General features: G+C 34.4%; 4 protein-coding genes across 5 annotated transcripts; all 4 read left to right on the top strand.

Moving 5' to 3' along the window:
* The first annotated feature begins 4,936 nt into the window (after nucleotides 1–4,936).
* Nucleotides 4,937–6,386, top strand: LOC106432762. Its single transcript, XM_048755007.1, has 4 exons — nucleotides 4,937–5,474; nucleotides 5,568–5,714; nucleotides 5,801–5,878; nucleotides 5,970–6,386. Exons 1-4 carry the CDS (start codon nucleotides 5,079–5,081, stop codon nucleotides 6,198–6,200), a joined length of 852 nt encoding a protein of 283 aa, XP_048610964.1. The 5' UTR covers nucleotides 4,937–5,078; the 3' UTR covers nucleotides 6,201–6,386.
* A 632-nt stretch (nucleotides 6,387–7,018) lies between these two features.
* LOC106432770 (ribosomal protein S14, mitochondrial) lies at nucleotides 7,019–7,849 on the top strand. 2 transcript variants are annotated; one of them, XM_013873613.3, is made up of 2 exons: nucleotides 7,019–7,602; nucleotides 7,679–7,849. In XM_013873613.3, the coding sequence occupies exon 1, from the start codon at nucleotides 7,137–7,139 to the stop codon at nucleotides 7,575–7,577; it is 441 nt and encodes a 146-aa protein (XP_013729067.1). In that variant the 5' UTR covers nucleotides 7,019–7,136; the 3' UTR covers nucleotides 7,578–7,602; nucleotides 7,679–7,849. The 2 variants fall into 2 exon arrangements, with proteins under 2 accessions (XP_013729067.1, XP_013729066.1); XM_013873612.3 differs by having other exon boundaries at nucleotides 7,024–7,598.
* A 6,342-nt stretch (nucleotides 7,850–14,191) lies between these two features.
* Nucleotides 14,192–17,091, top strand: LOC125585615 (cytochrome P450 710A1-like). The gene has a single exon (XM_048755006.1). The coding sequence runs from the start codon at nucleotides 14,422–14,424 to the stop codon at nucleotides 15,922–15,924; it is 1,503 nt and encodes a 500-aa protein (XP_048610963.1). The 5' UTR covers nucleotides 14,192–14,421; the 3' UTR covers nucleotides 15,925–17,091.
* Nucleotides 17,092–22,041: 4,950 nt separating this feature from the next.
* Nucleotides 22,042–23,789, top strand: LOC106432759 (cytochrome P450 710A1-like). Its single transcript, XM_013873602.3, has one exon. It carries the CDS (start codon nucleotides 22,116–22,118, stop codon nucleotides 23,619–23,621), a length of 1,506 nt encoding a protein of 501 aa, XP_013729056.1. The 5' UTR covers nucleotides 22,042–22,115; the 3' UTR covers nucleotides 23,622–23,789.
* The last annotated feature ends 3,811 nt before the right edge of the window (nucleotides 23,790–27,600 follow it).

The raw sequence follows: 27,600 nt of genomic DNA, 5'->3' as shown, positions 1-27,600 counted from the left end.
ATGATTGTCGAACCAGTTCTGAGAGATGTGAAAGCACCGAGAATGCAAGTAATCACTTAATCCAAGTGCAACCAATGGTTTTTAAAAGGGTTTTTAAACTATAACTAACTAAAAGGAATAACTAAATGATACTCTCTTAACTATGGGAAAAGAGAACTCATAGATATAGGGGTTAGACATCGGGTGATCAAGTTTCGAACTAAGGATGGCAAACAATCAATCAAACTATCAACCTTAAGCTTAGACACAATCCTAAACAAACTCTATGTCTAGATGAATGTTCATTTACTAACACAATCCAAGCATCAAATGTCTTTGGTTGAACGATATGAAAGTAATCATAACTAGCAAGTCCAATGGCTTTCTTAGCACCTCTAACAACAAATGTCTTTGGCAAAGTATGCTAAAAGCTAGGAAGAGTTGTCTCGGGCATTTCCTCGAACACCTTTCGGGTGAGAAATGCCTAAGAATCAACAACTGAGTGGCCAACTCAGAAGATGCATTAGGTTCACTCTGCTAGCAAGGAAATATGAATGATCTACACTAAAACATCCTAGCTCTAACCTAATCACCCTTAATCTCCCTAACCCATGAATTCAAAGGAGGATTACTCATTAATCTCCATGATTCCTCTTAAACCCATGCTGAATTTCAGATTAATCATGTAGAGAAACACAAAGAAAATAAATATATGAACACAGAATTTCAATAACAAAACTGATCAATTGATTCAAGAGATGATTTTCCAAGAGTTTTTGGTGGTTTTTCTTAAGAACAAAGATGATCTGTCTCCTGGTGGCTTACAGAGTATTAAAACATAGGTTTAGAAAATAAAAACGTGCATCATGAAATGACCAAAAGGCCCTTGAGAAATCATAAGTTCGAGCAGGAATAAGACGCGGAGCGACCTCCGCTCGTCGCTCCGAGTAGTCGCTCCATGCTTCGGGAGCGACCTCGCTGTGTCGCTGCGAGAGGTCGCTCCGGACATGAAAACGCGAGCGACCTCCGCTCGTCGCTCCGAGTAGTCGCTCCATGCTTCGGGAGCGACCTCGCTGTGTCGCTGCGAGAGGTCGCTCCGGACTCGTTCTCGCATCTCCGGGTGATCAAAACGCGAGCGACTCTTCCTTGTCGCTCTGGTAAGGTCGCTCTGATAGGGAGATCAGAGCGACTTGACGGTGTCGCTCCGGACTGGTCACTCCGGTAAGATGTTCGCCCAATGATCACTTTAAACACTTCTTTTGGACTCCAATTGCACCCAAATGTCTCCAAGAACTCCATGTGGTACTCCAATACCTGATAAGGACTCATGTATGCAAAATGCAACCTAAACATGGCTAAATCCTAATCTATATGATCAAAATGCACATGGGTGAATGGATAAAACATTAGAAATATGCAAGATATCACTCAGACGACTTCCTAGACGACTTACATTTCAGTCGTCTGTTGAAGAAATTAAACTAGACGACTTACATGTGAGTCGTCCAGAAGAGTTTAATATTTTTAGTGGGAAATTAAATATTTTTAGCGGGAAACTAAAATAGAAGACTTTCCAGACGACTTACAAGTAAGTCGTCTGGTTTAAATTATTTAAGCGGGAAAATAATTTTTTTAAAAAAATTTAGGCGGGAATATTTGGACGACTTACATGTAAGTCGTCTGTTTTAATTTCTTCACCAGACGACTGAAATGTAAGTCGTCCGAGTAAAATGATCCGGTTAGGTTAAAACGTACATTGGTAAAATTAAAGGTTCGGTACGATGTGGACGACTGAAATATACGTCGTCTGGGTAAATTATTCAACAGACGACTGAAATATAAGTCGTCCACACCCTAAACATAACCCCTAAACTTAATTATCTAATTAAACACTTCATAAAACCAAATCAAACTTGAAAAGTGTTTACTATACACAGAAATAAACACATATAGGTGAAAACTAATTTTTGAAAAAAACATTTTAGTTTTCCAAAATCTAACCCTAACAATACATACAATATTACAACATATGTTTGCCAAACTCCTAAACCAAAGTATTTTATGATTCACTACTTCCACCCATCTATCTTCAAAACAAATCAATTTTATCATATCTTAATTTATATCACCTAAAACTGTTTATAATTACTTGATTTTTATTTTTCACGCATCAAAATATTTTTTTACAAGATTTATAAATTATTTTTAAAATAAACTGGTACCAGACTACTTACACTTCAGTAGTCCAGGCGACTTCCAACATCTCAGACGACTCAGATGACTTAGACGATTTACTGGGGCTATATTCGTAAAAATGGCTTATGTTTTTTTGTTTAGTCACAAGAGGTTGAGCTGTAATTTCACTAGGCTTTTATGTTAGTTTTGCATTTGATTCAAGTTTGGGTATAGGTTTGAGATTAAAATCAAGTTATGAGTTAGTTTAGGCAAAAACCCCTAATTATATATAGAAAAGAATATTTAAGACATGAAATGACATTTCAAATAAATATGGAAAATAAAGGTACATGCATATAACATTATATGAAAGTAAATAAAATAAAAATAATCACCAGTAATATTAAAATTTCAACTAGAGCCATCTGAACGTTGAAGTCGGCCTCAGGCTCGTTTTGTATCGCATGTTTATGTCGCGAAGGAGCTGCACCGCCTCCTCGCATTTTCCTTCTTTCATCCTCTGCACTGCCTCCATCTAATATTTTCCATCATTTTAAAAAGAAATCGTTAAAATTTCTTTTGTTTATTATTCTTTAATTGATTGATATTGTGGCTATAAAGTTATAGGCTTGCATTACTTGAATATGGTGAAATATACTCTTAAAATAGTTTTTTTGGACGTTTCCAAAGCTTCTTACTGTTTAAAATATTAAAATTATACGAGTTTTATTGGAAAAAAAAAGACGAAGAATATAAATAACTGTTGTGTTACTAACGTTTATATGTAATCCTGCTTTGATTTACTAACAAAGAGAGATGTTAAAAAATCAGACCACGTTGACATTGTAAGAAAGTTACAATGCGCATTCATATTTATTTCTCTTTTAGTCTATCATGTATATCAATATTATATATATATATATATATATGTGTGTGTGTGTGGAGATAGAGAACAAACTTAAATTATAAAATTTTCAGTTTAATAAATTTATTCTTGAATTACTTTATGTTTTATTTTATATTGTTAGATATGTTTTTTCGGATAATAAGAAAGATAAAATAGAAAAATAGAAAAATCGTCCATCTATTACTCTTCCTTTTCACTGGATTCCTAGAATTCAAAATGTTGTTGCTGATTCCTTAGCTAAAGAAGCTTTATGTATGGTTGAGGATGTTATGATACTCACCTAACTCTTGGCATGAAATTTAATGAAAGTTGTGTTCAAAAAAAAAAAAAAAGATCGTCCTTGTGAATTTTGAAATTTGCAAACTGTACCTTGATGGAATCAATATCTTCCTTTGAAGGCAAAGAAGGACGTTTGTGAAGATTGAATGGTCTTTGAGAAGGAATGGGTTTTGCCGGCAAAGGATTCATCCCAAAAGACGCTGATAAGGCTGCAGTTGGCTTCCGGATATCATGTCCGCGGCGCTTGGATGCGCAGCTGCTGCCGCAGTATAGTTCATATTATTTATCTTAAATCCAAAGATACTTAAGGCGCAAGCAAGTGCAAGGGATGCTCCCGCCACCATTTTTAACGGCTTTAAGAGTTTTTTATCACCTTTATATTCACTTTTGCTATTTGATTTAGCCATCATGATTGGTGATCTGATGAATAAACGGCCGCTTTGACTGCCATTGGAGGGGAAACTAAGAAAAGGGTTTTGAGATCTAAGAGTTGGTTTATCTGTGGAGGTAAAATTAGAGAAAGGAAGTGTAAGTTTCTGCGTATGGCCTAGAAAAAAGGTAGAAGCCATTTTCTCTTCTCATGAGTAAAAAAATTAACAATACATTTCTGTTGTATTTCGTTCTTAAATTTTTGTTCGTGTTAGTTTCCCAACACGAAAGCATCAATTTGTTACTTCAGAAAGAAGTAACTTCAGTTTGACAGAAAGTCATCAAACTTCTTTGCAGGCCGTCCTAGCCATAAGGCAGGTGAAGCTGTTGCTTTAGGCCACATTTATATTTAACATTTTTAAGGCCACAAAATCTTAACGTGTGTAATGATCATAAGTGGTTGTTTTATATCTTCTTTAGTATAAGATGTAATATTTAGTCCTTTTCCTTTTTTCATACTTTTTTGGTGTCTTCTTTCAATAGAATCTCATTAGATATAATTGATACTAAAGAATATTTAGTTATTTTCCTTTTTCTCATACTTTCCGAGTGTCTTTTTGTATAGCTAATAATCATGTATATATATTTCATTTTAACTATCATTTATTGTTATCTAACTTATCATAGTTAAAGACAGTCATATTTTATATTTCAAACACATATAGTAATGCATTTTCCTTATATTTTTATGATTTTCTTGATTCTTTATATAATTGTAAAATAACTTAACAAAAATCCAGGTTAAAATTTATAGCAATCACAACTAAACTGCTATATTTGTTTGATTTAAAAGATAACATAAATTTGGTTTCTTATATTTGGTTTTATTCCTATATAAAATAAAAATATAATAATGATAAATAAAATTCAAAATTTCTGAAAATAAATTAAAGGCCACATTTCTTTTATTTTGGTTTAGACCACTGGATATTCCGGGCCGGCACTGCTTCTTTGCTTAAACAAGCAAGTACGGTTTCTCTATTTGATGTGACAAAGTTCGGAGACTAGTGTATGTTTTAGTTTGATTAGGAATTAAGATCAAGAAAATATTATTCTTTTCCAAAGTTTTGGAAACATGGAAAACACCCATGGCAACATATTCTTTGTTCGAGTGCCTCCTCGGTTAAAGTATAATAACCTCTTTACCTATGATACAAGACTATAATATTAGAATAATACTTTCCTCTTCCATTTACAATACTGTATTCTTTATGTATAAAAATAACTTTCAAAGAATGAATTTTATAATATTTGACATTCAAAACCACAAAGAATCAAACAAACAGATCGGTTCAAGAACAAGTTCACCATGAAGACAAAGTATGGAGCAGTAGTTGCACCTGTTTTCGCCCTTGCTGGTGCCTATGTTGCTTGGGAGTACATATACCATCGTTTATGGAGAAAGAATAACGAAAACACTGATATTCCAGATAGCAAAAATAGTATACGTAAAAGCCTTGTTGAAAAAAGAAGAGATGATAATGTTAAAAACACTAGCAAGGAGGCTTCTTCAAGAAGAAGTGGAAGGGCTCAGAATACCCTCTCAAGATCTGTTTCAATGGGGGCTATTCGAGGAGGAAAGTTGGCATTGAAGAGATTGCTTGATTTGCACTCATATAGTGTTGATACTTCTTCCCTTGCAAATGCTGAAATCGAATTTGAATCCTTGCTTTCCAAGGAAAAGCCGGATTTTGAGTTGCTTCAGGTTGCTTTAATTACATACAAAATCTTCTCTCTCTTTTTCATTGTGTGATCAAATTTGCAGCCATCAAAACCCAAATTATTCTCCTTCTTGCAGAGAGACATTGTGAAGATGGAAATGAGTGGAAAAGAAGCAAAAGGAGTGGAGATATTAAAGAGAGCATTAGAGAAAGCAAGAAAAGAAGAGAGAGGTCATGAGGCTTATGAGATTGAAATGTTGCTTGTGGAGATGTTGATCTACTTGGTTTGCTTCTAAATTAATTTTCAACGTAAATAAAACTACGTACGTATACTTTTTTCACTCTCTCTACCTAATTTTTTAAAATATAGGGAAACATTGAAGAGGCTTTAAAATGTAAGTGTTTAGAGGATGAAGTCATAACAGATGCAAGACGTCCTCTTTACCAGGCAAGTCATATATATAATCCCTTTAACTAGGTTTAAATTCCATTTTTCATTTTTTTTCTCGCTTATTGTCAAGTGTTGTTTATGTCTCAAGGCTATAATCCAGTATCTTAGTGGACATCCTGAGAAGCAAGTGGAGGAGACATTCAACAGGTTCAGGGAGATTCAGATCGGTCTACAATGGCCTGGAAGCTCAGAAGAGTGTGAGACTCATGAAGTCACATTAGATGAGTTCAAGAAAGTGCTGGAGTCTCTCAAGCAAGAAATCCAAGACAGCACGAAAATAAATATTGAAAACTCAACTCCACTGGACAAACAACATTGACATAGACAACCAAGATAAAATAATGGAAGATATATATATATATATTTCAATAATTTCAAGAAATGATTAAAAGATTTGGTACATTAGAAATGCAGATTGTTTATCATATTTTAAGATTTTGTCAGAAACTTCCACTGAATCTAGGCGTGCGCATTTGGATTCTCGGATCAGGTTAAGGTCAGTTCATATCGGTTTGTCTTTCGGATTCTAAACATTTGGATCTAACTAGGTATTTAAAAAATTTCGGTTCAGATTTGGGTTAGTTCTTCTCGGATCGGATCGGTTCGGTTTATGAATATTCATATACATACAAATACATGTAATTACAAATACATGTAATTTTGGGTATATCTGACATGTTGATCTAAAAATATTCGAAATTTTATTCAAATACCTGAATTATATTTAGTAAAATATAAAATTTTACCGAAACTATATTTGAAAACCAAAACCCAAAACTTCGAAAAAAGTTTGTAATACCAAATATATACTCAAACACCCAAATATATCTAATATATACTAGAATTTTTGAGTATTCCGGGTATCCGATTGGATCTCTAGTATGAACCAGACCCGAACCGAAATCCGCGGTTCCGGTTGGGGGTTTTCGCGTCTGGATAAAACGTCGAGGTCTAACCGAAACCATTGGAGCAAAACTTACCCTATAATAGAGTTATTCTATTTTTGTGGGAATTATAGGAGAACAAATAGATATGGGTGGGAGATGGTGTAACCGAAACGAAACCGTACTCTCAAAAGTCAAAACCAAAAATAAAAGTATTCAGAATAACATGGCCCAACTAAGCCCAAATTGAGCAGGCCCAAAACCAGCTTCACCATTTGCGAAGAAGAAGAAGCAAGCACAGCGCTCTGAATCGTTCCGACAGAAACCCTAACCAAATCCCGCGGCGGTGCGATCTAAATCTCCGGATACCAATGGCCAATCTCCGAGGACTCCTAACAAACGTATCTTCCTACTGCCAACGCTCCTTCTCCCAAATCAAATCCCCGAACTATCTCAATCAAATCCAAACCAGACAAATCTCGACGACGTCGAAGCACAGCGGCACGGAGCAAGGAGTGAAGCGAAACAGCGCCGATCACAGGCGCAGGCTGCTCGCGGCGAGGTTCGAGCTGAGGAGGAAGCTCTACAAGGCGTTCTGCAAAGATCCGGAGCTCCCTAGCGAAATGAGGGAGAAGAATCGTTACAAGCTGTCGAAGTTGCCGAGGAACAGTGCGTTCACGAGGATAAGGAATCGGTGTGTGTTCACTGGTCGGTCTAGGTCCGTGACGGAGCTGTTTCGGATGTCTCGGATCTGTTTCCGTGGGTTGGCTAATAAAGGTGAATTGATGGGTATAAAGAAGTCGTCTTGGTAGTGGCATGTGACCGAACCACAAGTAAGTAAGTGTGTTTAAACATTAGCTTTGTGTTTCTCATTAGAATGTTAATGATGATGGAATGATTTTTTTTGTTGCAGGTCAGCAAGGAATCAAAAGCTGTTGTTTATGTTGGTGTAATCCATTACAGAACTTAGTTTGGTTATAACACAAAGTGCTGCTCTTTTGTTTATGATCTCGTTCAGGATTATGAAGTTATTCTTTGCTAGCAATTCTCTTTGAATAAGATAAAAACCATGACATACTTTTCAGCTGTTGTTTTTGCTAAGTGTTGCTCTTTCTTTTTTTTTATGTTCTCGTTAAAGGATTTGTGAAGTTTCTTTGTGGCGTAGCGTTTGTTTGGTCAAAAGTTACTGAGTAGAAGAGAAGAATTACTGACTAAAACACCAATAACAGAAATAGATTCATATGAAAGTTGCCTTGTATTGTATGTTTTTGTTGCTATTTGGGATTGTTAAACAAAATCTGGTTATAAGTAAACCCTTAAGCTTGTTCTATGAGGGTATACAGTACAGCATTTTAGCTGCCCAGTGTTGTTTTTAGTTATATGAATAAAACATAAGGCACTTGAGAGATAGCTCAGCTTCTAAGACTACAAAAATTCTCTCTAAAAGCATTTGAGTCGTCAATGAAATGTTTTCAAGTCTCAAGAAAACAGCAGCACAAGAGTTGTGATATATATCCTAACCGATAATGTTAGGATATGATTGTTTTTGACCACCCTTATCTAAACAATTCTCAAGATTCATGAAGAAAATAGATTAGAAACTTCGAAAGTCGTCAAATATGGAAAGATATAGAGCTCTTCTCTTTTAAACCTGAACTCTTCTTACATTAGCTCTTCTTTCTTGTGACATCAACTCTTACCTTAGCTAATAACGTTCATTATTGACTACTAATAGATATCATCATAAATTCATAATACCAAGTGATTCTTCAAAGTTGAAAGGCAATTACGTATTCAAAAGAGAATGAATAAAATAGAAAAAAAACCAATACGCAAGAATGTTTGAATTAAAAGAAATCATGTAATGTGATTCTTTTCTTGACAAAGTTGTAATGTGCTAACCACACAACCGTTGTCGAGCGGTAACCACACAACCGTGGTCGAGTGGTGCAGTGGGCCTAGAAAGTTGCTAAACACTGTGTAAACCTAAAAAAATCAGATTTATCTGTTTGTGTGGCCAGTCGACATAGATATCTAATTTTCATTGCGAATAACTGGATCTGTGTGGCGCCAGTAAACAAGTTCCCAGAGGACTAGTCGGTTGGACCTTGGCCAGCTGGATACCCGCGTTATCAACAACAAAAATTTGTGTTGTGCTTTAGATACTTCAACCCGAAGCCAGATAGTCAAAAGAATAACTGAACGTTTTGCAATTATTTATAAAATATATGATTGCGTAATCGAAGGGTTATAGAAAACTATTAAGTCACCAAGTAATTACGTAAACACAATTAAAATCCTACACGTTTACTCAGAGTACATATTTATGGTTGACGTCGTATCCGCATGTATTATTGTCATGTACGTAAAGAAAGCTTCCCATGATTAGTTTATACTATGAGTTAACCAGCGATACACACAGAGCTATTTTGATTTTTAAATGATAACTATATAGTTACTCATTTGGACGTTGTATTCTGAACAACAACAAAATTCTAAATTGTATGTTTGAGTGAATTGTAATTTCTTTAGAAAAAAAACAGAAAACTATACATTTTTCATATAGATGTTTCATATAGTTTTTCATTTTTTATATTATATATTTACTTATTATTTAAATTTTCTTAATTTGTAGGGCAACTCTTTCAAATAGTCGTTTTTAAGTTTTTGTCACAAAATAGTCATCAATAAGGAAATGACCAAAATAACCCATTTTATTTTGAAAATTTTAATATTTCTTTTTTATTTTTCAAACTTTGAAATCATATCCACAAAACTCCACCCCATAACTCTAAACCCTAAGTCTAGTTTATTTAACCTTATAGCATAGATGTATTTTAACTCTTTAATAAATGTTTAATTCAGATAAATGTTTAATTTAGTTTTTCTATTTTTTATATTGTATATTTACTTACTGTTTATCTTCTCTTATTTTGTATAGTTATTTATTATAAATTTCTTGCTTTTATATCAATCATAATATTACGATATATATTTACTATAATATTTTATTTCTTATATACTATATTTACTTATTATTTATTTTTTCTTATATTTTATATTTACTTATTATAGTATATAACATTTCTATATGATTAATATTACTAACAATAATATTAAAATATTACATAATATTAAATTATAAATATATTATAATATTAGAATAAAAATAAAATATCATAATAATATTTCTTATTATTTATTTTTATACTAATATTTTTATGTCTTTTTTTACATCAATCATCTACAAACTCATGCTGACTCTGTAAACCAAACCGGTAACTTTGTCCATGTGAACGACGAAAGACGGTTGTTTCCTAGCACGGCGTGCTAAGCTATCCGCCTTTTGATTTTCTGTCTGAGGTACATGAACGATCTCTGAGTTTAGAAAGCTTCTTTTCAGGAGTTTAATGTCTTCCTGATAATTGTCAAACGCTGGCCATTCTTCTGGTTCCGAAACCATCTTTATCAATTGAGAATAATCTGTCGCAAATGTGACCTGAAATTACCGTAAATTTCTCATGCATTCCATTGCCCATATTAGCGGTTTTACCTCCGAATGAAGAAGTGAAAGACTTGCCCGGACATTCCGTGCCCCTAGCAATCCATCAAAACCAGCTAAAGTGATGTACCAGCCTTGTCCTGAGAATTGTTCCTTATCTTTCCATGGGCAATCTATGAAACACCATTTTTCTGATAATGTTGGTACAATTCTTTCGTGTACTTGATTTGCAACCCTCTGATAATTTGTTACATGTGCCTCCGCCTAAAGTGTTGATTCTAATTCCGGTAGTTTAAGCGTATCTCTTGGATCAACATCCAAATTGCTAAAAACTTTGTTGTTTCGAACTTTCCAAAATATACCATAATATCCACGCAAATTGGTGGTCCTCCATTTTTGGATTAACTCTCCAAAAAGATGATCCATATTTTTATGTCTTATAGTCTATATTTACTAATTATTTATTTTACTATACATTTTTCAGATAGATGTTTAATTTAGTTTTTCCAGTTCTAATATTGTATATTTACTTATTTTGTATTTTTTCTTATACTGTATATTTACTTATTCTAATATTACGGTAAATGTTTAATATAATACTTGTATTTCTTATATAGTATATTTACTTATTATTTATTTTACTATACATTTTTCAGAGATATGTTTAATTTAGTCTTTTCATTTCTTAATTGTATTTTACCTTTTTTTCTTATACTATAAATTTACTTATTTTAATTTTCTTGTTTTTATAGCAAATGATAATATTATGATAGATGTTTAATGTGATAAAAAATATTATCTTATATTCTATGCTTATTTTTCTTATATTGTATATTTACTTACAAAAATATTTGAAAATAATACAATGTTAAACTATACATTTTCAGATAGACTTTTAATGTAGTTTTTTTATTTCTTATATTGTATATTTATTTATCTAATTGTTTTGTTTTATATCAAATCATAATATTACAATAGATGTTTAATGTAATATTTCTATTTCTTATATTATATATTTACTTATTATTTACATTATTATATATTTTCAGATAAAAGTTTAATGTATTTTTGGTATTTTTATATTGTATATTTACTTATCATTTATTTTTCTTATATTTCATATTTACTTATTCTAATATTATAATTGATGTTTAGTGTAATATTTTTATAATGTAAATTTACTTTTATTTATTTAACTTTACATTTTTCAGATATATGTTTAATTTAGTTTTTCCATTTTTTATATTGTGTATTTACTTAATGTTTATCTTTTCTTATTTTTGATTTTTATATCAATGATGATATTACGATATATATTTAATTTAATATTTTTATTTATTATATTGTATATTTACTTATTATTTATTTTTCTTTATATTGTATATTTACTTATTATTGTTTAATGCACTGTTTCTATTTTATATTGTTTATTTACTTATTATATATTTTTTCTTATATTACAAATTTACTTATTATTTATTTTCTATTTTTTAAATAATAATGCCACATGTCATATTTTGGGAGAATTTTTTTCACTGATGTGGACGCTTTATGGAGCCTCAAAAGGTCCATTTTATTAGTATAGTTTTTCCATTTTTTATATTATGTATTTACTTAATGTTTATCTTTGCTTATTTTTTATTTTTATATCAATGATAATATTAAGATATATATTTAATGTAATATTTTTATTTATTATATTGTATATTTACTTTTTATTTATTTTTCTTTATATTGTATATTTACTTATTATTTTTTAATGCAATGTTTCTATTTCTTATATTGTTTATTTACTTATTATATATTTTTCCTTATATTGCAAATTTACTTATTATTTATTTTCTATTTTTTAAATAATAATGACACATGTCATATTTTGAGAGAATTTGTTTCGCTGATGTGGACGCTCTATGGAGCCTCAAAAGGTCCATTTTATTAGTATAGTTTTTCCATTTTTTATATTGTGTATTTACTTAATGTTTATCTTTTCTTATTTTTTATTTTTATATCAATGATAATATTACGATATATATTTAATGTAATATTTTTATTTCTTATATACTATATTTACTTATTATTTATTTTTCTTATCTTTTATATTTACTTATTCTATTAATAAGATAATGTTTAATACGATAATGTTTAGTATAATATTTCGATTTCTTATATTTTGTATTTAGTTATTATTTTATAGATGTTTAATTTAGTTTTCCATTTCTCAATTGTATATTTACTTATTCTAATTTTTTTTGTTTTTATATCAAATGATAATATTATGATAGATGTTTAATGTAATATTTTTATTTATTATATTGTATATTTACTTATTATTTATTTTTCTTTATATTGTATATTTACTTATTATTGTTTAATGCAATGTTTCTATTTCTTATATTGTTTATTTACTTATTATATATTTTTTCTTATATTGCAAATTCCCTTATTATTTATTTTCTATTTTTTAAATAATAATGCCACATGTCATATTTCGGGAGAATTTTTTTCGTTAATGTAGACGCTCTACGGAGCCTCAAAATGTCCCTTTTATTAGTATAGATTCTCTTTGTTTCAGTGTGATTTTGACACTGTGCACACAGATTAAAGAAACAATTAATTTTGTATATTTTCTATATAAAAACACAATTACCTATACACCTAACCATATTTCAACCAATAGAAAAATAAATTAATGCATAAAATTAATAAATTTTGCATTGAAAATCGAAAACGACACTTATTTTGTAACGAAAAAATTTCTCTACAACGATACTTAATATGAAACGGAGGAAATACTGAAAAAATAGCTAGTGTTGTAATAAAACTCCAAATTTGGTTCATATACTAAACTATATGTATCCAAACATAAATATGCATTTTTTTTTGTAACATCGGTGTAATGTCGTCTAGCAAATATTATATCACATTGACCTTGTAATATAAACAAAATTGGAAGATTATGAAAGAAAATAGGATTTTTTACTGTATTCCATTGCTTGTTTGGGGGAAGATTTTGATGAAAAGAATCGTAAAAATGTGATTGTTCAAAATAAAATCGACAAAGTCTGCAGCTTTTGTTGAAAAAGACTGGATCTCCTTTTAAATTAACGGAGTAACCAGTTTTTATAGAAAACTAATGCATAGATTATGTCGTATACTAAGTTTATAATCGGGGTTTGAGTCTCAGAAAACTCAAATGCAGCTGTTATACTAAGTTTATCACTTATGTGATTTGGTTGGAATAAATAACTTCAATTCTTACTCGAATTGCGCTGCACGTAACTTGGGAGGTGCATAACCTAGAAATTGTGCTGGACACATGCAGGTGCTTATATTGTTATCAGTTCGGACACGCTTAAACAGTTCATATTGTTATTATTTATTACTATTATTAACACTAGATCAGAAATTCTTGTGGAATGCTTTTCTTAAATTAGTCTGCATGTATATGACCGATTTGTTTATGCTTATCCATTTTTTTCCTTTTGAATATATAAACGAACATGAAAAGCTTTAGTTGTCTAAACAATGTGTAATATTACCATTCAAACAAAATTGAGAAAATACAGTTTGCACTGTTCTCTTGGCTGAAATCAAATTCCTTTTTAATAATATAAAGTCGCTAACCTTATACGATATTAGCATCCAAACCATTCTTTTTGGAAGGTCAATGAGCTTTTGAAATAAACACTGCATTAGTTCTTTGAGAACAAACCATCTGTTGATATCAAAACTAAAAAAAAATATTTATTGAAAAAACCCAAATTTTCGCAGATCCAAGTTTTTTGACAACGCAATATATTAATAGAAACGCCAAGATCACGTTCAAATCAAACAGCAGTGAATTCAGAATGTTTCCCCCTTGTTAGTCTCTATAAGAACACAAAATATGAAGATCAGAGAAGACATTCTGAAAGTCTTCTTGTCCCAATACTATTGCAAACTGCTTCAATCCAATTTCCCAAAACCTCTTAGAAAATTCTTCAAAACACACCAAACAACACAAGAACACCAAGAAAGACAAAAGAAATTAAGGCAAGAAGACAAAGCAAACCCCTCTTTCTCTAAAAAATTATCAACCATTTGCATATATATACTACACAGCATAAATTCATTCAAGAACCGACTCTTGGAGAACAATTATATCACAAACAAAGATGATTATATCTGTTTCCATATTAGTCTCTCTCGCACCATACATAGTCTCAGCATTGCTTCTCTTCCTTTTCCTAGAGCAACTCTCTTACCATGTCAAGAAACGTAACATCCCTGGCCCTTTCTTTGTCCCTCCCATCATCGGAAACGCCGTCTCTCTCGTCACTGACCCCACTACCTTCTGGGACAAGCAATCCGCAACGGCCGGAACCTCCCCCGGCCTCTCCGCCAACTACCTCATCGGAAAATTCATCGTATACATCAGAGACACAGAGCTCTCCCACCAAATCTTCTCCAACGTCCGTCCCGATGCTTTCCACCTCGTGGGACATCCCTTCGGCAAGAAGCTATTCGGTGATCACAACCTCATCTACATGTTCGGTGAGGATCATAAATCAGTTCGTCGCCAGCTTGCTCCCAACTTCACCCCAAAAGCACTCTCAACCTACACTACCCTCCAGCAGTTAGTTATCCTCCGTCATCTACGCCGGTGGGAGGAAACATTCTCCGGCGAGTCAGGACCCGTGTCGCTGCGAAACCTAGTCCGTGAACTTAACCTAGAAACCTCTCAGACAGTTTTCGTCGGACCGTACCTTGACAAAGAAGCAAGAAACATGTTCCGTACGGATTACAATATCTTCAACCTCGGATCCATGGCCTTACCGATAGACCTTCCAGGGTTCGCCTTCGGCGAAGCTCGCCGCGCGGTGACTAGGCTGGCGGATACACTCGCCGTCTGCGCGGGAAAGTCGAAAGCGAGGATGGCGGCGGGGGAAGAGCCGACGTGCTTGATTGACTTCTGGATGCAAGCCATCGTCGAGGAGAGTCCCGCGCCGCCGCACTCCGGCGACGAAGAGATCGGCGGCTTCCTCTTCGACTTCCTCTTCGCCGCGCAAGACGCGTCCACGTCATCGCTTCTCTGGGCGGTTGGACTTCTTGATTCTCATCCGGAGGTCCTGAGAAGAGTGAGAGAGGAAGTCGCGAGGATATGGCAGCATGACTCCAACGCGTTGATAACAGTCGATCATCTCGCGGAGATGAAGTACACGCGCTGCGTGGCGCGTGAGGTAGTGAGATTCCGACCGCCAGCGACAATCACAATGGTCCCACACGTCGCTGCTAAAGACTTTCCTCTCACTACCTCGTACACTATCCCAAAAGGTACAATTGTCTTTCCCTCGGTTTTCGACTCCTCGTTCCAAGGGTTTACTGAACCGGACCGGTTCGATCCGGATCGGTTTAGCGAGGCTAGGAAAGAGGATCAGGCGTTTAAACGCAATTTCCTAGCGTTTGGATGGGGTCCGCACCAGTGTGTGGGTCAGCGTTACGCCTTGAACCATCTCGTGCTGTTCATCGCAATGTTCTCGACGCTGTTGGATTTCAAGAGGGTTCGATCAGACGGCTGCGATGAGATTGTATACTGTCCCACGATATCGCCTAAGGATGGTTGCACGGTGGTTTTATCGAGGCGTGTTGCAGCGTTTCCCGACTTGCCGTTAAATTGATTTGGTAACAATATTCTTTTAAAAGATTTATTTATTGTTTGTTAAAGTGAAGTGTGTGATTTTATCATTGTTTGTGATGTGTTTCTGGAAGAGAGGCACGTGAATTTGATAAGGGGTGTAATTGTTTTTCATATGTTTTTTTTTTTTTTTTTTTTAAATATATATTAATCATCCCGATAACGGGTATTAAGGTCCGATTACAAGCCCGACAAAAATTTCCCAAATCAAAACATAAACATGACCAACTTCGCCCACCCACTAAACCCGGCACGTTCCGGTGGCCCGTTTTAGAATCATTAGGAAATTCGGATGCCGTTCTCAACCTTCAACGATGACCGCGATTAGGTGAGGTTCTCCTCATTGCTTCAGATGCCGGGAATATTCACGTCGTCTCCAGAGTAGCTAGCTCCCGGTGTGTTTCAGACTTGTAATCATCACTTTCAATTAACGCACAAGCAGTATAGAAGAAGGGATACAAACACCACCTTTGAAAATCGCCCCATACCCGCATGTGCAATCTTCTACAAAGCCGGAAGCCGCCCAAAGAGAAGCGATCGATGAAGACCCCTCACCAAGGACGGAATGCAGGAAGACGGGAACGGAATGACGGCTGCTACTCGATCTAGCTAACTCTCAAGACCTGCAAAAACTATAGCTTTGCAACACTACCGAGAGATAAACTCGCGGCACAGGGATATGTCACAACGCCGACTGAGCCACCAAGGATAGGGAAATCCTCTGACCAGAAGGACCACCCGACTCCTCGCCAGTCGCCTTCCTCGAGAACCGAGGAAAGGTTAAGCCTTTGACGTCAAAGATTCGAACCGGTGGCACGGTTCAAGACAACACACAACCACAACTGAGAGCACAATCCGATAGGAGCAAGTCAACGAGACTCCCACAGTTGACTGGATCCAAAAGCCGGGAAGATAACAAATTGTTGAGAGAGATGTGACTACACTGCCTCGAAGAAGCCATAGACGACTATCTCCGACACCGCTGTGAAGCCGCAAACAACGAGCCAACACCACAAACTTCGACACACGCTGACAGCAAGGGCTAGAGCTTGCCTCTGAGATAATCGGATCCTCCAGAGCTCTCACGGAGAGAGAAGACAGCAAGCGTTAAACCAAGACGCCAAGGAAGAACGACATAACCGTTTCTACACTCCTCCTACCCACTACGTAGCCTTAGCCACACGATGACTGCAACCAGAACAGAAGGATGAGCAACCCGTTCGCCTCCACACGCCACCAGACCTACAAGAGGCTTAAGGAACCTCCTGCCAAACCCTAAAAGCCGACTACACCGCCAGAAACTCTCAACTATCACGCGTCGACACTCCAAACACCTAGCTAAGGCTTGGCAAGATCGGATCTTTCCTGCAGCAAAGGCGACCTATGAAACCTTCCAGATGCAGAGCGGCGGACAAAGCAGAGAAAGTGAGAGAGACCACGGTATAGCAAAACGAAAAACGAGCAGATGAGAGAAGAGAAGACGCCTCCGGACGCCGTACGCGCTTCCACGCGCTGCCGCTCCGGAGCTGAAGCAGATCTACTTTTTTCGCCTGGAGAGAGAGGGTTTATTCTGGAGAGAGAGAAGTTAAGATTTTTTTTCATATGTTTAGGTTAATTAATCTGATTTGTTTTAAACTTTATTGTCCTAGTTAAGTTTAACGTGTTTCATGTATGTACATAACTTCCATAGTTCTCTTTGTTTTAGGTTTATTTATGTATAACTAGGTTCGACGGCGGGTTATACTTTACTTGTGATCTATGTTATTATTTTTTATATAATTTTGTAATTGGTTCACATTTGCAAAATGTGCGTATGAAATATACTATTTTATTAATTTAAATTATTGGTTAGTTAATTTGTAAATAATTTTTGTTTGACTTTTTGCTTCTATGATATTACCACGATTGAGCTATTATATCATTTTCAGTTAAATTTTTTTTTATTAAAGTATTTTAAAAAATCACATTTAGTTAATGTCAGTGATTTATTATATAGTAAAATCTAAATAATTTATTTGTTATATCTCAATTTTAGTGTTTGGCCCTTTTAAAGTAGGAAACTTGAGTCCGTGAACTGATCCTTATATTTTGTCTTTTAAATGTTGTTTGGGTTAATATGACAATTCTTTTTGGTTTTCGTATGTGGCCCCGCAAAATTAATAGTGAGTTTTTAGTGGTGGTATGATAGGTAGACGATTTTGAACTTTTTTGGAATGTTTTTAGTACTGTAAATATTAACTCGGAAGTTAAATTAACATGCAATTTTTAACTTTATTTGGAAAACCACTTGAGTTCAAAATTAACATGCAATTTAAGTCTCAGCCCTAAGTTTCATATTCTTCCAGTGATTTATAAGAAATATTTAACAGCCCTACTTGGAAGCTCACATAAAGATTGTCGGAGACCGTTTGTTCTCTTATTCTTAAAGGGCAAAAACCTGTTTAGGACCATATAAACTCATAAATTTTGCGCTAATAGTTTTTATTTTGTTTGGAACACAAAAAAAATAGTTTGCTCACTAAAGTTGTGTTTAAAAAAAAAAAATGTTTGTGTTTTATTGGAAGAGGTAAGAAAAAGGTAAGAGACGGAAACTATCGCACTTACACGTGAAAGTCTGGTGCTATTTGAATTGAAACCGAAGTGACATGTTTTTGTTATTTTCTCTTATTTTTAGGATTTTAAGGATTTACTAAAAGTTAAATGAATACTTGATGTTTTTAAGACAAATTAATGGATCAAAATTAAGTTTTTTTTGTCACGAAGATTTTCAAAATATTTACAGACAGTATACAGTGTATAGATTAAATGAAAATGCATTATTTAATTTATTTTCCGTAATAAATACATAACTTAATAGGAAACTATTGTTCGCTTCAGTAAAAAAAATAATTGTTCAAAAGAAATAATGTTTATTAATAAAAGAAATTGCAAATTACAAAACTGGCATTTACTACTTTGTATTTGTATTTCTTTGAATCAGGCTTTGATTTAACATTACTAAATAACTCTATTCAATAAAGTTAACAAAAATATATGATCGGACAGTCGTAAAGAAGCTATTTACTATATTTTTTTAATATATATTTTTGTCACCATCATCTTAAAATAAATGCCCTGAGAAAATCAAATGCGTCTTTATCTATTCAGTTTATTTGAGAGCTGGTATTCAATTAAAATAAAGAAGTGTAAAATATTACATCCCCAATGGGGCAGATTCGATTGAGACTTCAAATAAAAATCCTAGTATTATAATAGCCCTGAGCTTTATATCAACGAAACCAGTTGCCCATGTTACTAGCCCATTGGATAGAATCACGATGAGACCCATCAAAACCCAATTAAGTAGAGGAAAAGCCAATTCTGGAAAATACATGCAGACTTTGGTTTTGTCGAAGATTGACGAAGATTCGAGAGATGAAGTGCACGAAAGAAATCATCTGCTAAATTGGCAAACCAGGAAGCATCAGGAGGTAAAGTACCAAACTTGCAACAACTAAGAGGAGAGATTAGGATTAGAATCCCGAAGACCTGAGATTTTATTCCTGATAGTAGAGTCTATCAATCGCAAGACATGAGAGAATTAAGAACAGAGTCTAGATATGGCATTGCCAGCTAAGGAGGAGTAAACGTCTACGAATTGAAGAACCTCGCCAATTAATGAGAGAGTTAAGAACAGAGTCCCAGTCTCTCCAGTTTTCTTAAAGTTATCTAATCTCTCTTTCTTCTCGGCTTTTGAGAGAGAATAAAAATGGCTTCAGGATTCTCCGCCGACGGTGGTGGGATGGAGTTTTACGGCGGTGCTGGTAGATCTATCCTTGGCGATACCGGAACTGTCATAAAATCCGATAACAAAATCTTCAACCGATGTATAAGAACCAGATTCCCAGATTCTCGAAATATTCCTCGATTAGATCGGAGACTGGTTATCTGGTGGGAATAAATCACTGGAAACCGGACTCTAGCTGATAATCAAACAAATCTACAGCAACATTTGTTTCATAATTAAGCAGCTATCAACACAGAATAATCTGTTGCCGACAATCGAAAAAAACTGTAGAAATCTACGGAATGATTTAGAAGGAAAAAGTGATGATCTTCACTGAATTGAACTCACTTATTTATAGGTGCAAATCCACAACAACTTGAGATAGGAGATGTATGGAATGAGATAGGAGATGTATGGAATGAGACATATTGGATGAGTGGGTCGGTGATATTAATGAAAACATTAATTGTATTTAATAAATCTAACAGAGAACAGTAACGCCGCAGTTTTTTCTCAGTGGAGGACGAAGAAACATGTCATAACCTAAGTCAAATAATGCTTTTCGTACAGACCAACTTAAAAAATAATAGTCTTGTTGTATGACTCATCCTAAGTCAAACTTCTTGGTTTTTTAGCAAGCTCAAATTAAACTTATCCCATTAATTGAAACGCAGCACTTTGGAGTTGACGGACACGTGTCGAGACCAGAACACTTGACTTAATGACGTGGCACTGAAGTGTTTTTACCGGAGAGAAACCAACATTTTTTTATATATATAGATAGATTGGTTTAAGATTTGTTGAAAACAGAAAAAAATAATGCATTTTGAAGTCTCAAACACGAGTTATTCGGCCATCTAAATTTTGCCAACATGTACCAAGATATATTATAAAACTGAGGACCAACTTTGTTTGTAAAAGGCCTCAGCCATGTCCATTTTGGTCCAAGGGCCGGCCTTTATATGCATAGAAAGCAGATAACATATTTATTTCTAACTACAAAAGCTGTAGATGAACTCCCCCCTCCTATCATTGTTTGTGATGTGTTTGCCCAAAAAGGTGTTTAGCTTGAAGATTGTTTTCATCACTATAACAGAAAATTATCCTACTTAATCAGTTTAGGAATTTCTTCGATTGCCAATAGGATGTTGTACCCTTCTGATATAACTTATCTCTAACATAAAGTATATTTCAATACATATTTAATCAAATTCTAATACTTTTTTATTTTGTTAGAGTTTTTTTGTCCAACACTGAATTGGACAATTCCCACTTTACTTCGAAGTTCTCGTGTACGAAATGGAACTGACAAATAAAGTACAGAGATTTTTTTTACTAAAAGGCTAAAGTAATTTAAATATAAGATAAAATCAAAAAGAAAAAGCTTTCGATTCTCATTTCTCTGTTCTCTTCTCATCTTTCCCAGAGATGAGATCGAGACGAAGCTATCACCGGTGTTTGACCGGATTCTGACTCCCGTGGTATCGGGCTTGTCTCTGGGAAGCCGTGGTTTCTTTTGTAGGCTTCGCCGGTTTTTGTTTCCGGGAGACGGTGGCTTCTTTAGCATCGATCTCGCCGGCTATCCTCCGGATTGATCTCGGTTCCGTCTAGATCTGCGTCTCCGGTCTTCCTTTGTTCACTGCCTCTCGATTCGTTTCTCTGATGGTTTTTTCTCCAATCGTTTTTGGGATGTTGCATCTTCAAGCTTATTCGTATCTATAAAGATGTCCGATTGAGTTTATAAGAAAGTCAGAGGGTTTCAATCGATTGTAGGCGGTTGTTTGTTTCTTCTTCGTTTTGCAGATCCGCCAGTTTGTTTCCTCGGTTCGAGCTTCGTGTAAGCCGCTCTGGTTGATCGGTTTTAGTTGTTTCGACTTCACCGTTGGCGGAGCTCCGTCGCGACCTTTTCTGGTTCCGGTGGAAGCAGGTGGAGCGTGTTCTAACACGTATTCATTGATCGCTGGGTGATCGGACACGTGGTGTGCGATGCGTCTCTTCTTCCTCAACGGGCTTTCCTTGTATGGGCTATGGTCCATAGAGTTGTTTTCGTTCTTCGGCCCGTGTTGGGCTTTTAACTTCGGCCGTTTCTTTTGGCCCCATTAATCATGCCTCTGTTGGGCATAAACCCATTTAATAAAATTCCACTGGCAAAATATATATATATATAAGATAAAGTCTATGTTTACCGTTTCTGTATTATTTCCACTTTCCGGTTGGAATCCACACGTGTTGGTGGACAGCACACATGTATTCAGAAAATTGCATGCATCCGTCGTCGACAGTTACAACTTACAATATATCATATTCTTATATTATCGACATTTTGTACATTTTGTGTATATAACTCAGCTTTTGAGACTCATGAATATCATCGGAAATATACAACCAGCTAAAAAAATAAACAAAGAATGATGGTTAGCCCTGTTTCCATATTAGCCTCTCTCTCACCATACATACTCATCTCAGCATTACTTCTCTACCTTCTCCTCGAGCAACTCACTTACCTTCGCAAAAAAGGTAACCTCCCTGGCCCTCTCTTCGTCCCTCCCATCATCGGAAACGCCGTCTTAGTCGTCCGTGACCCCACTTCCTTCTGGTACAAGCAATCCGCTTTGGCCGGAAACTCCCCCGGCCTCTCCGCCAACTACCTCGTAGGGAGATTCATCGTCTACATCAGAGACACGGAGCTTTCTCATCAAATATTCACCAACGTTCGTCCTGATGCATTCCACTTCGTCGGACATCCCTTCGGCAAGAAGCTCTTCGGTGACCACAACTTCATCTACATGTTCGGCGACGATCACAAGTCAGTTCGCCGTCAGATTGCTCCAAACTTCACCCCCAAGGCACTCTCCATATACTCTGAGCTCATGCAAGTAATCATCCTCCGTCATCTACGGCTGTGGGAGGAAAGTTGTAACGGTCCGGTGTCGCTGCGAAACCTTGTCCGTGACCTCAACCTAGAAACATCCCAGACAGTTTTTGTCGGACCTTACCTTGACGAGGAAGATAAAAACAGGTTCCGTACGGACTACAACATCTTCAACCTCGGAACCATGACGCTCCCTTTTGACCTCCCAGGGTCTGCCTTCCACAAGGCTCGCATGGCGGTGAAGAGGCTAGCCAACATACTCGCGGTATGCGCGGGAAAGTCTAAAGCGAGAATGGCGGCCGGAGAAGAGCCGAAGTGTCTAATAGACTTCTGGATGCAGCCTATAATCGCGGAGGCTGCATCCGGAAATCCACCGCCGCCGCACTCCGGCGACGAAGAGATCGGCGGCTTCCTCTTCGACTTCCTTTTTGCCGCGCAAGACGCGTCCACGTCATCGCTTCTCTGGGCGGTTACACAGCTTGAGTCGAAGCCGGATGTACTGAGGAGAGTCAGGGAGGAAGTAGGAAGCATATGGTCGCCTGAGTCCAACGTGTTGATCACCGTGGATCAGCTCGCGGAGATGAAGTACACGCTCAACGTGGCGCGTGAGGTCGTGAGATACCGACCCCCGGCGACTATGGTCCCACACGTGGCAGCTGTAGACTTCCCTCTCACGAAAACTTACACTATACCAAAAGGAACCATCGTCTTTCCCTCGGTCTTCGACTCCTCGTTCCAAGGCTTCACCGAACCGGACCGGTTTGATCCAGACCGGTTTAGCGAGACCAGGAAAGAAGACCAGGTGTTCAAGCGCAACTTTCTCGCTTTTGGATGGGGCTCGCACCAGTGCGTAGGTCAGCGTTACGCACTGAACCACCTCGTGCTCTTCATTGCTATGTTCTCGACGCTTTTGGATTTCAAGAGGGTTCGATCGGACGGCTGCGATGAGATCGTGTACTGCCCCACGATATCTCCCAAGGATGGATGTACGGTGTTATTGTCTAGGCGCGTCGCAGCGTATCCGGACCTTACGTTGAATTAATTTGGAGTCTTGTTTTTATTACTACTGCTGTTCCGTGGCGTGTGTCTCTCGAAGCGAGTGGCGTTGAATATTATTGAATTTGAAGATGTCATTATTGTGTTCACTGTTCAGCAATATGTTGGATTTGATTTTTATGGTCATCTATGTTTAAGTCGATTTACATCTTAGTGCCCAGTGGTGTTCTAGTGTCCGGTTATCTAAAATGGATTTTTACTATATGCATCATGGACATCCTTTTCTATGTGCTGATAATTGAGCGCAAGAGATTAAAAATATAAGAGATTAACCGAAGCTCTCCCCATACAACGGCGGCAGCATGCGTCCTCTTTGCGTCCTCTTGATATCCTCTCCTTTCAGTGAAGGCAATGCTGTGTTTGAGATGTTTCGCTTCGTTAATGTTTGTCTGTGTGTTTTCCGGTCTGTATTTTGTTGTTGTTTGTTTAATTCTTGTACTTCCGCTTCTTGTTTCCTTTGAATTTAAGTAAAAACACGAAAGTGGTAAACATTTTTACCAAAAACAAACCCACAAAACACACACAGAAAAGATTAAATATTTTGCGTTCAGTTGTCCTGTATTTTTTACTTCTACGGGTACCCGTTCCATTATCATGACTATGTAAAAACAGTCTTATAAAATGAAGTAAAAAGAGAGTCATATATACCGTATCTATATCCCAGAATGCATCGAAATCTTATATACTAAAACAGAATTGACTTTGTTCATGTGTGATTTTTTTTTGTTTGGACCATCCTCTAGAAGGTTTATCAAATTTTACATAACTTAATCATCATATCTTTGAATGTATGTATCTTGTATTTAAAATACAAATAAATATTGTTTAAGAAAATCTTTTAAGAATCATGATAAAATTTATTTTCGAAAATTAACTAATTTAAATTTTAATTATCATAAAATATAATTAGAATTTCAAATTAAATTTATTTTTGATTGATGAACGAAAATTAAAATCATATAAATATTTTAATGATTTTTTAATGATAATAAAAAATTTAATTGATTAATTTTCAAAATAATTTTTATAAACATCTTTAAAAGATTTTGTTAGAAAGAAATATCCTTTCTGTTTTAATATATAAGATATTTACTACAAAATTAGTTTGTAAGTACAATATATTATAGTTTTTCTTTTAAAAATATTTTTTGTTGTTCTTAACAGTATCTCAAAATATTTCTTCTCTATTATGTAGGTCTAGTTTAATTTAACTTTCATATATAAATTTCAAATTTAGAAATAAAACCAGAATTATGTTGGTAAGTTCCACATATTCACTAAAGCTAATAATATAAAATCTTTGTAACTACTCTAATAATGATATAGTTTAATTTTAAATAGAATTATTATTATGCATTGATATATATATATATTCAGTTATCGTTCATAAAATGAAAAATAAAAATTCTATTTTGTTTTTATTTATTTTATAACAATAATAAATCATGTTAAAATAAACGATTATATCGAACTAAATATGATAGATTATATTAAATTGATAAATTCATTTTCATAAATATAAATATTTATGTTAAAAATATAATATGATGACAAACGGCTTAATATTCACAAACTATATAATACATGTATAAAAATTTTATGTATCTTAAAATTTTGTATATCCAATAATATATTATCTAAAATGAATAAGCGTAAAAAATACTGCTAAAAGAAAATCTAGCCTTGAAGGACGGTGGGTCAGAATTTAGTATAAATTAAACACAAAATAATTTTCAGATATGTTGTTTTATGCATATATTAATTTTTTTTCAGTAGCTAAATACAAATACAATACGATAAATATATAATAAGAATCGACAAATGCCTGTGACGATTTTAAACAATTGATTAATTATAACATATAAGCTATGAAATTATTGTATTTGAAATAGTTATATAAATATTCAAATATATGATTAACGTTAAAAATGTATAGCACCAATGATCTAAAATAAATATTTATGTATATAAATTAAAAAAATATCTACGCGGTTGCGCGAATCAAGATCTAGTAATAGTTTAATAGAGAATTATTTGTTTCTGTACTAGATTTGGAAATCTTCGATGAATAGTTGAATACACTGACTTTAGAATCAAATAATTGGAGTTGAAATTCAAACAAGTTGCTTATTTTATCAACATTTTATTTACAATAAATTTTGATTTGAAATATAACAGCCAAATTGATTTAAATAATGTTAGCATTATAATAAAATCAGAATATATATATTTACGTCTCACTGTATTTGGTTTACTGGACGAAACATATATTTTTGGGACATTAAGGAAAATACACAAAGTTCAACCACCTTCCCCCCTCAGCGGCAACTTCCTTATTATTATTATTTTTTTTTGTAAACTACAACTTCTTTATTTTCCTTTGTATTTTGCAGTCGTCCGAGTGTGTCGCAGCAACTTCTAAAAGAACATGGCTGATGTCTATCTATGGAAGCATTCATTGATATGGAGAATAGAAAGCCAATCTATGTTTTGTGAAAAACATGATGAAACAATGGATATATTTTTTATTTTATTTACTTTTCATTCTTTATTCATACCATATGCAAATGATCATATTCTTTAAATTTCTCAATAAATTTGAAAATTATCAAATATATAATACATATAAACACACAAAAAAAATAATTTATCATTTATCATCTATTTGTGTTTTATTACCTTTTTGAATCACCTCACATATAGCGTATTTGTTATGATTGATCCTCTCGAATGTACTCTCTCTCTATGATTTAATATTAGGTTGCAAGAATTTCAGTATTGTACTCCTTCCGTTTTGTAATATAAGTCATTTTAGAGAATGTTTTATGTTCCAAATTATATGACATTTTCGGTTTTCTATGTAAAATTTATTAACATTTAATGTTATATGACTAATGATAATATACGTATCTTCTATTTTATTATTGGTTGATTTGTGGTTAGGTAAATAATTAATGATGTTTTTATTTATAAAATATAAAAAATAATGATTTCTTAATCTATGTGCACAATTCTAAAATGACTTATAATCAAAACGAAAAACGAAGGGAGTATAATAAAACATGTGTCTTATTATTATTTTTAAGGAAGGGTGAGGTGGAAAAGTATGTATAGTTAATTTAGATGATGCCAATGGCAGACCCAAGAGTTTTTATTGGTATTAATTTTTTTCTGAAGAAGACAAAATTATACGACATGAAAACATTAGTTTGAGATGATAATATACTATTAGAAGATAGCGTATCTAAACTGTACAATGGTATTGTTATCTTCTAATATATACAATAGACTATCAAACATGAAATTATGAAAAATTATTGATCATCATATATTACAAGATTTGATTTAGCATTATATAAAGATCATGACAATCACTACTACTTGTATTGTGTTAAAAGATATGCTCAACGTATGATATGGAAATTTGGTTGAAACTTGTGAAAAGATTGGATTTATTTTTTAAATCAAATATAAAATGTCATAATTAAGTATAAATCATGGATGGATTCACATGAGATTATATAATATAGGATAGGACGATAGACGTTGAAGCGTCCAACAATATAAAGTACTATTTTCAATTTCAAATTTAAATTTACAAATACTTTAAATATATTTAAATTCAGTCTGATAATTGTTCAAAAAAATTATGTGGATATTAAAATTATTGAAGTAGTATTTGTTGTACCCAATTTTGGTCAACTAAGTAATTGGGTCTAAGTGACTTGGGCCGCGCGACCAATGAAGAATCCCGATTCCGACGAGCAAGAGGAGATCGATTCGAAGAACCGGAGATCGCAGAGCGGTTACGGAGATCGCGGATTCACTCCACTATAAGAAGAGATCGACCGGAGACAATAGAGGACACATTGAAAACCCTAGAGAGAGCTACACATACACATCGATTTTATTTTCTCCTAGCTTTAAGTCTTTTCTCATATCAATCCCGTTTGTAACGCTCGATC

Source organism: Brassica napus, chromosome C4 (genome assembly GCF_020379485.1).
Source record: "Brassica napus cultivar Da-Ae chromosome C4, Da-Ae, whole genome shotgun sequence".
In the NCBI taxonomy this organism is placed as follows: Eukaryota; Viridiplantae; Streptophyta; class Magnoliopsida; order Brassicales; family Brassicaceae; genus Brassica; species Brassica napus.
Note: the sequence above shows the minus strand (reverse complement) of the source record. Positions and strands in the feature narration are given on the sequence as shown.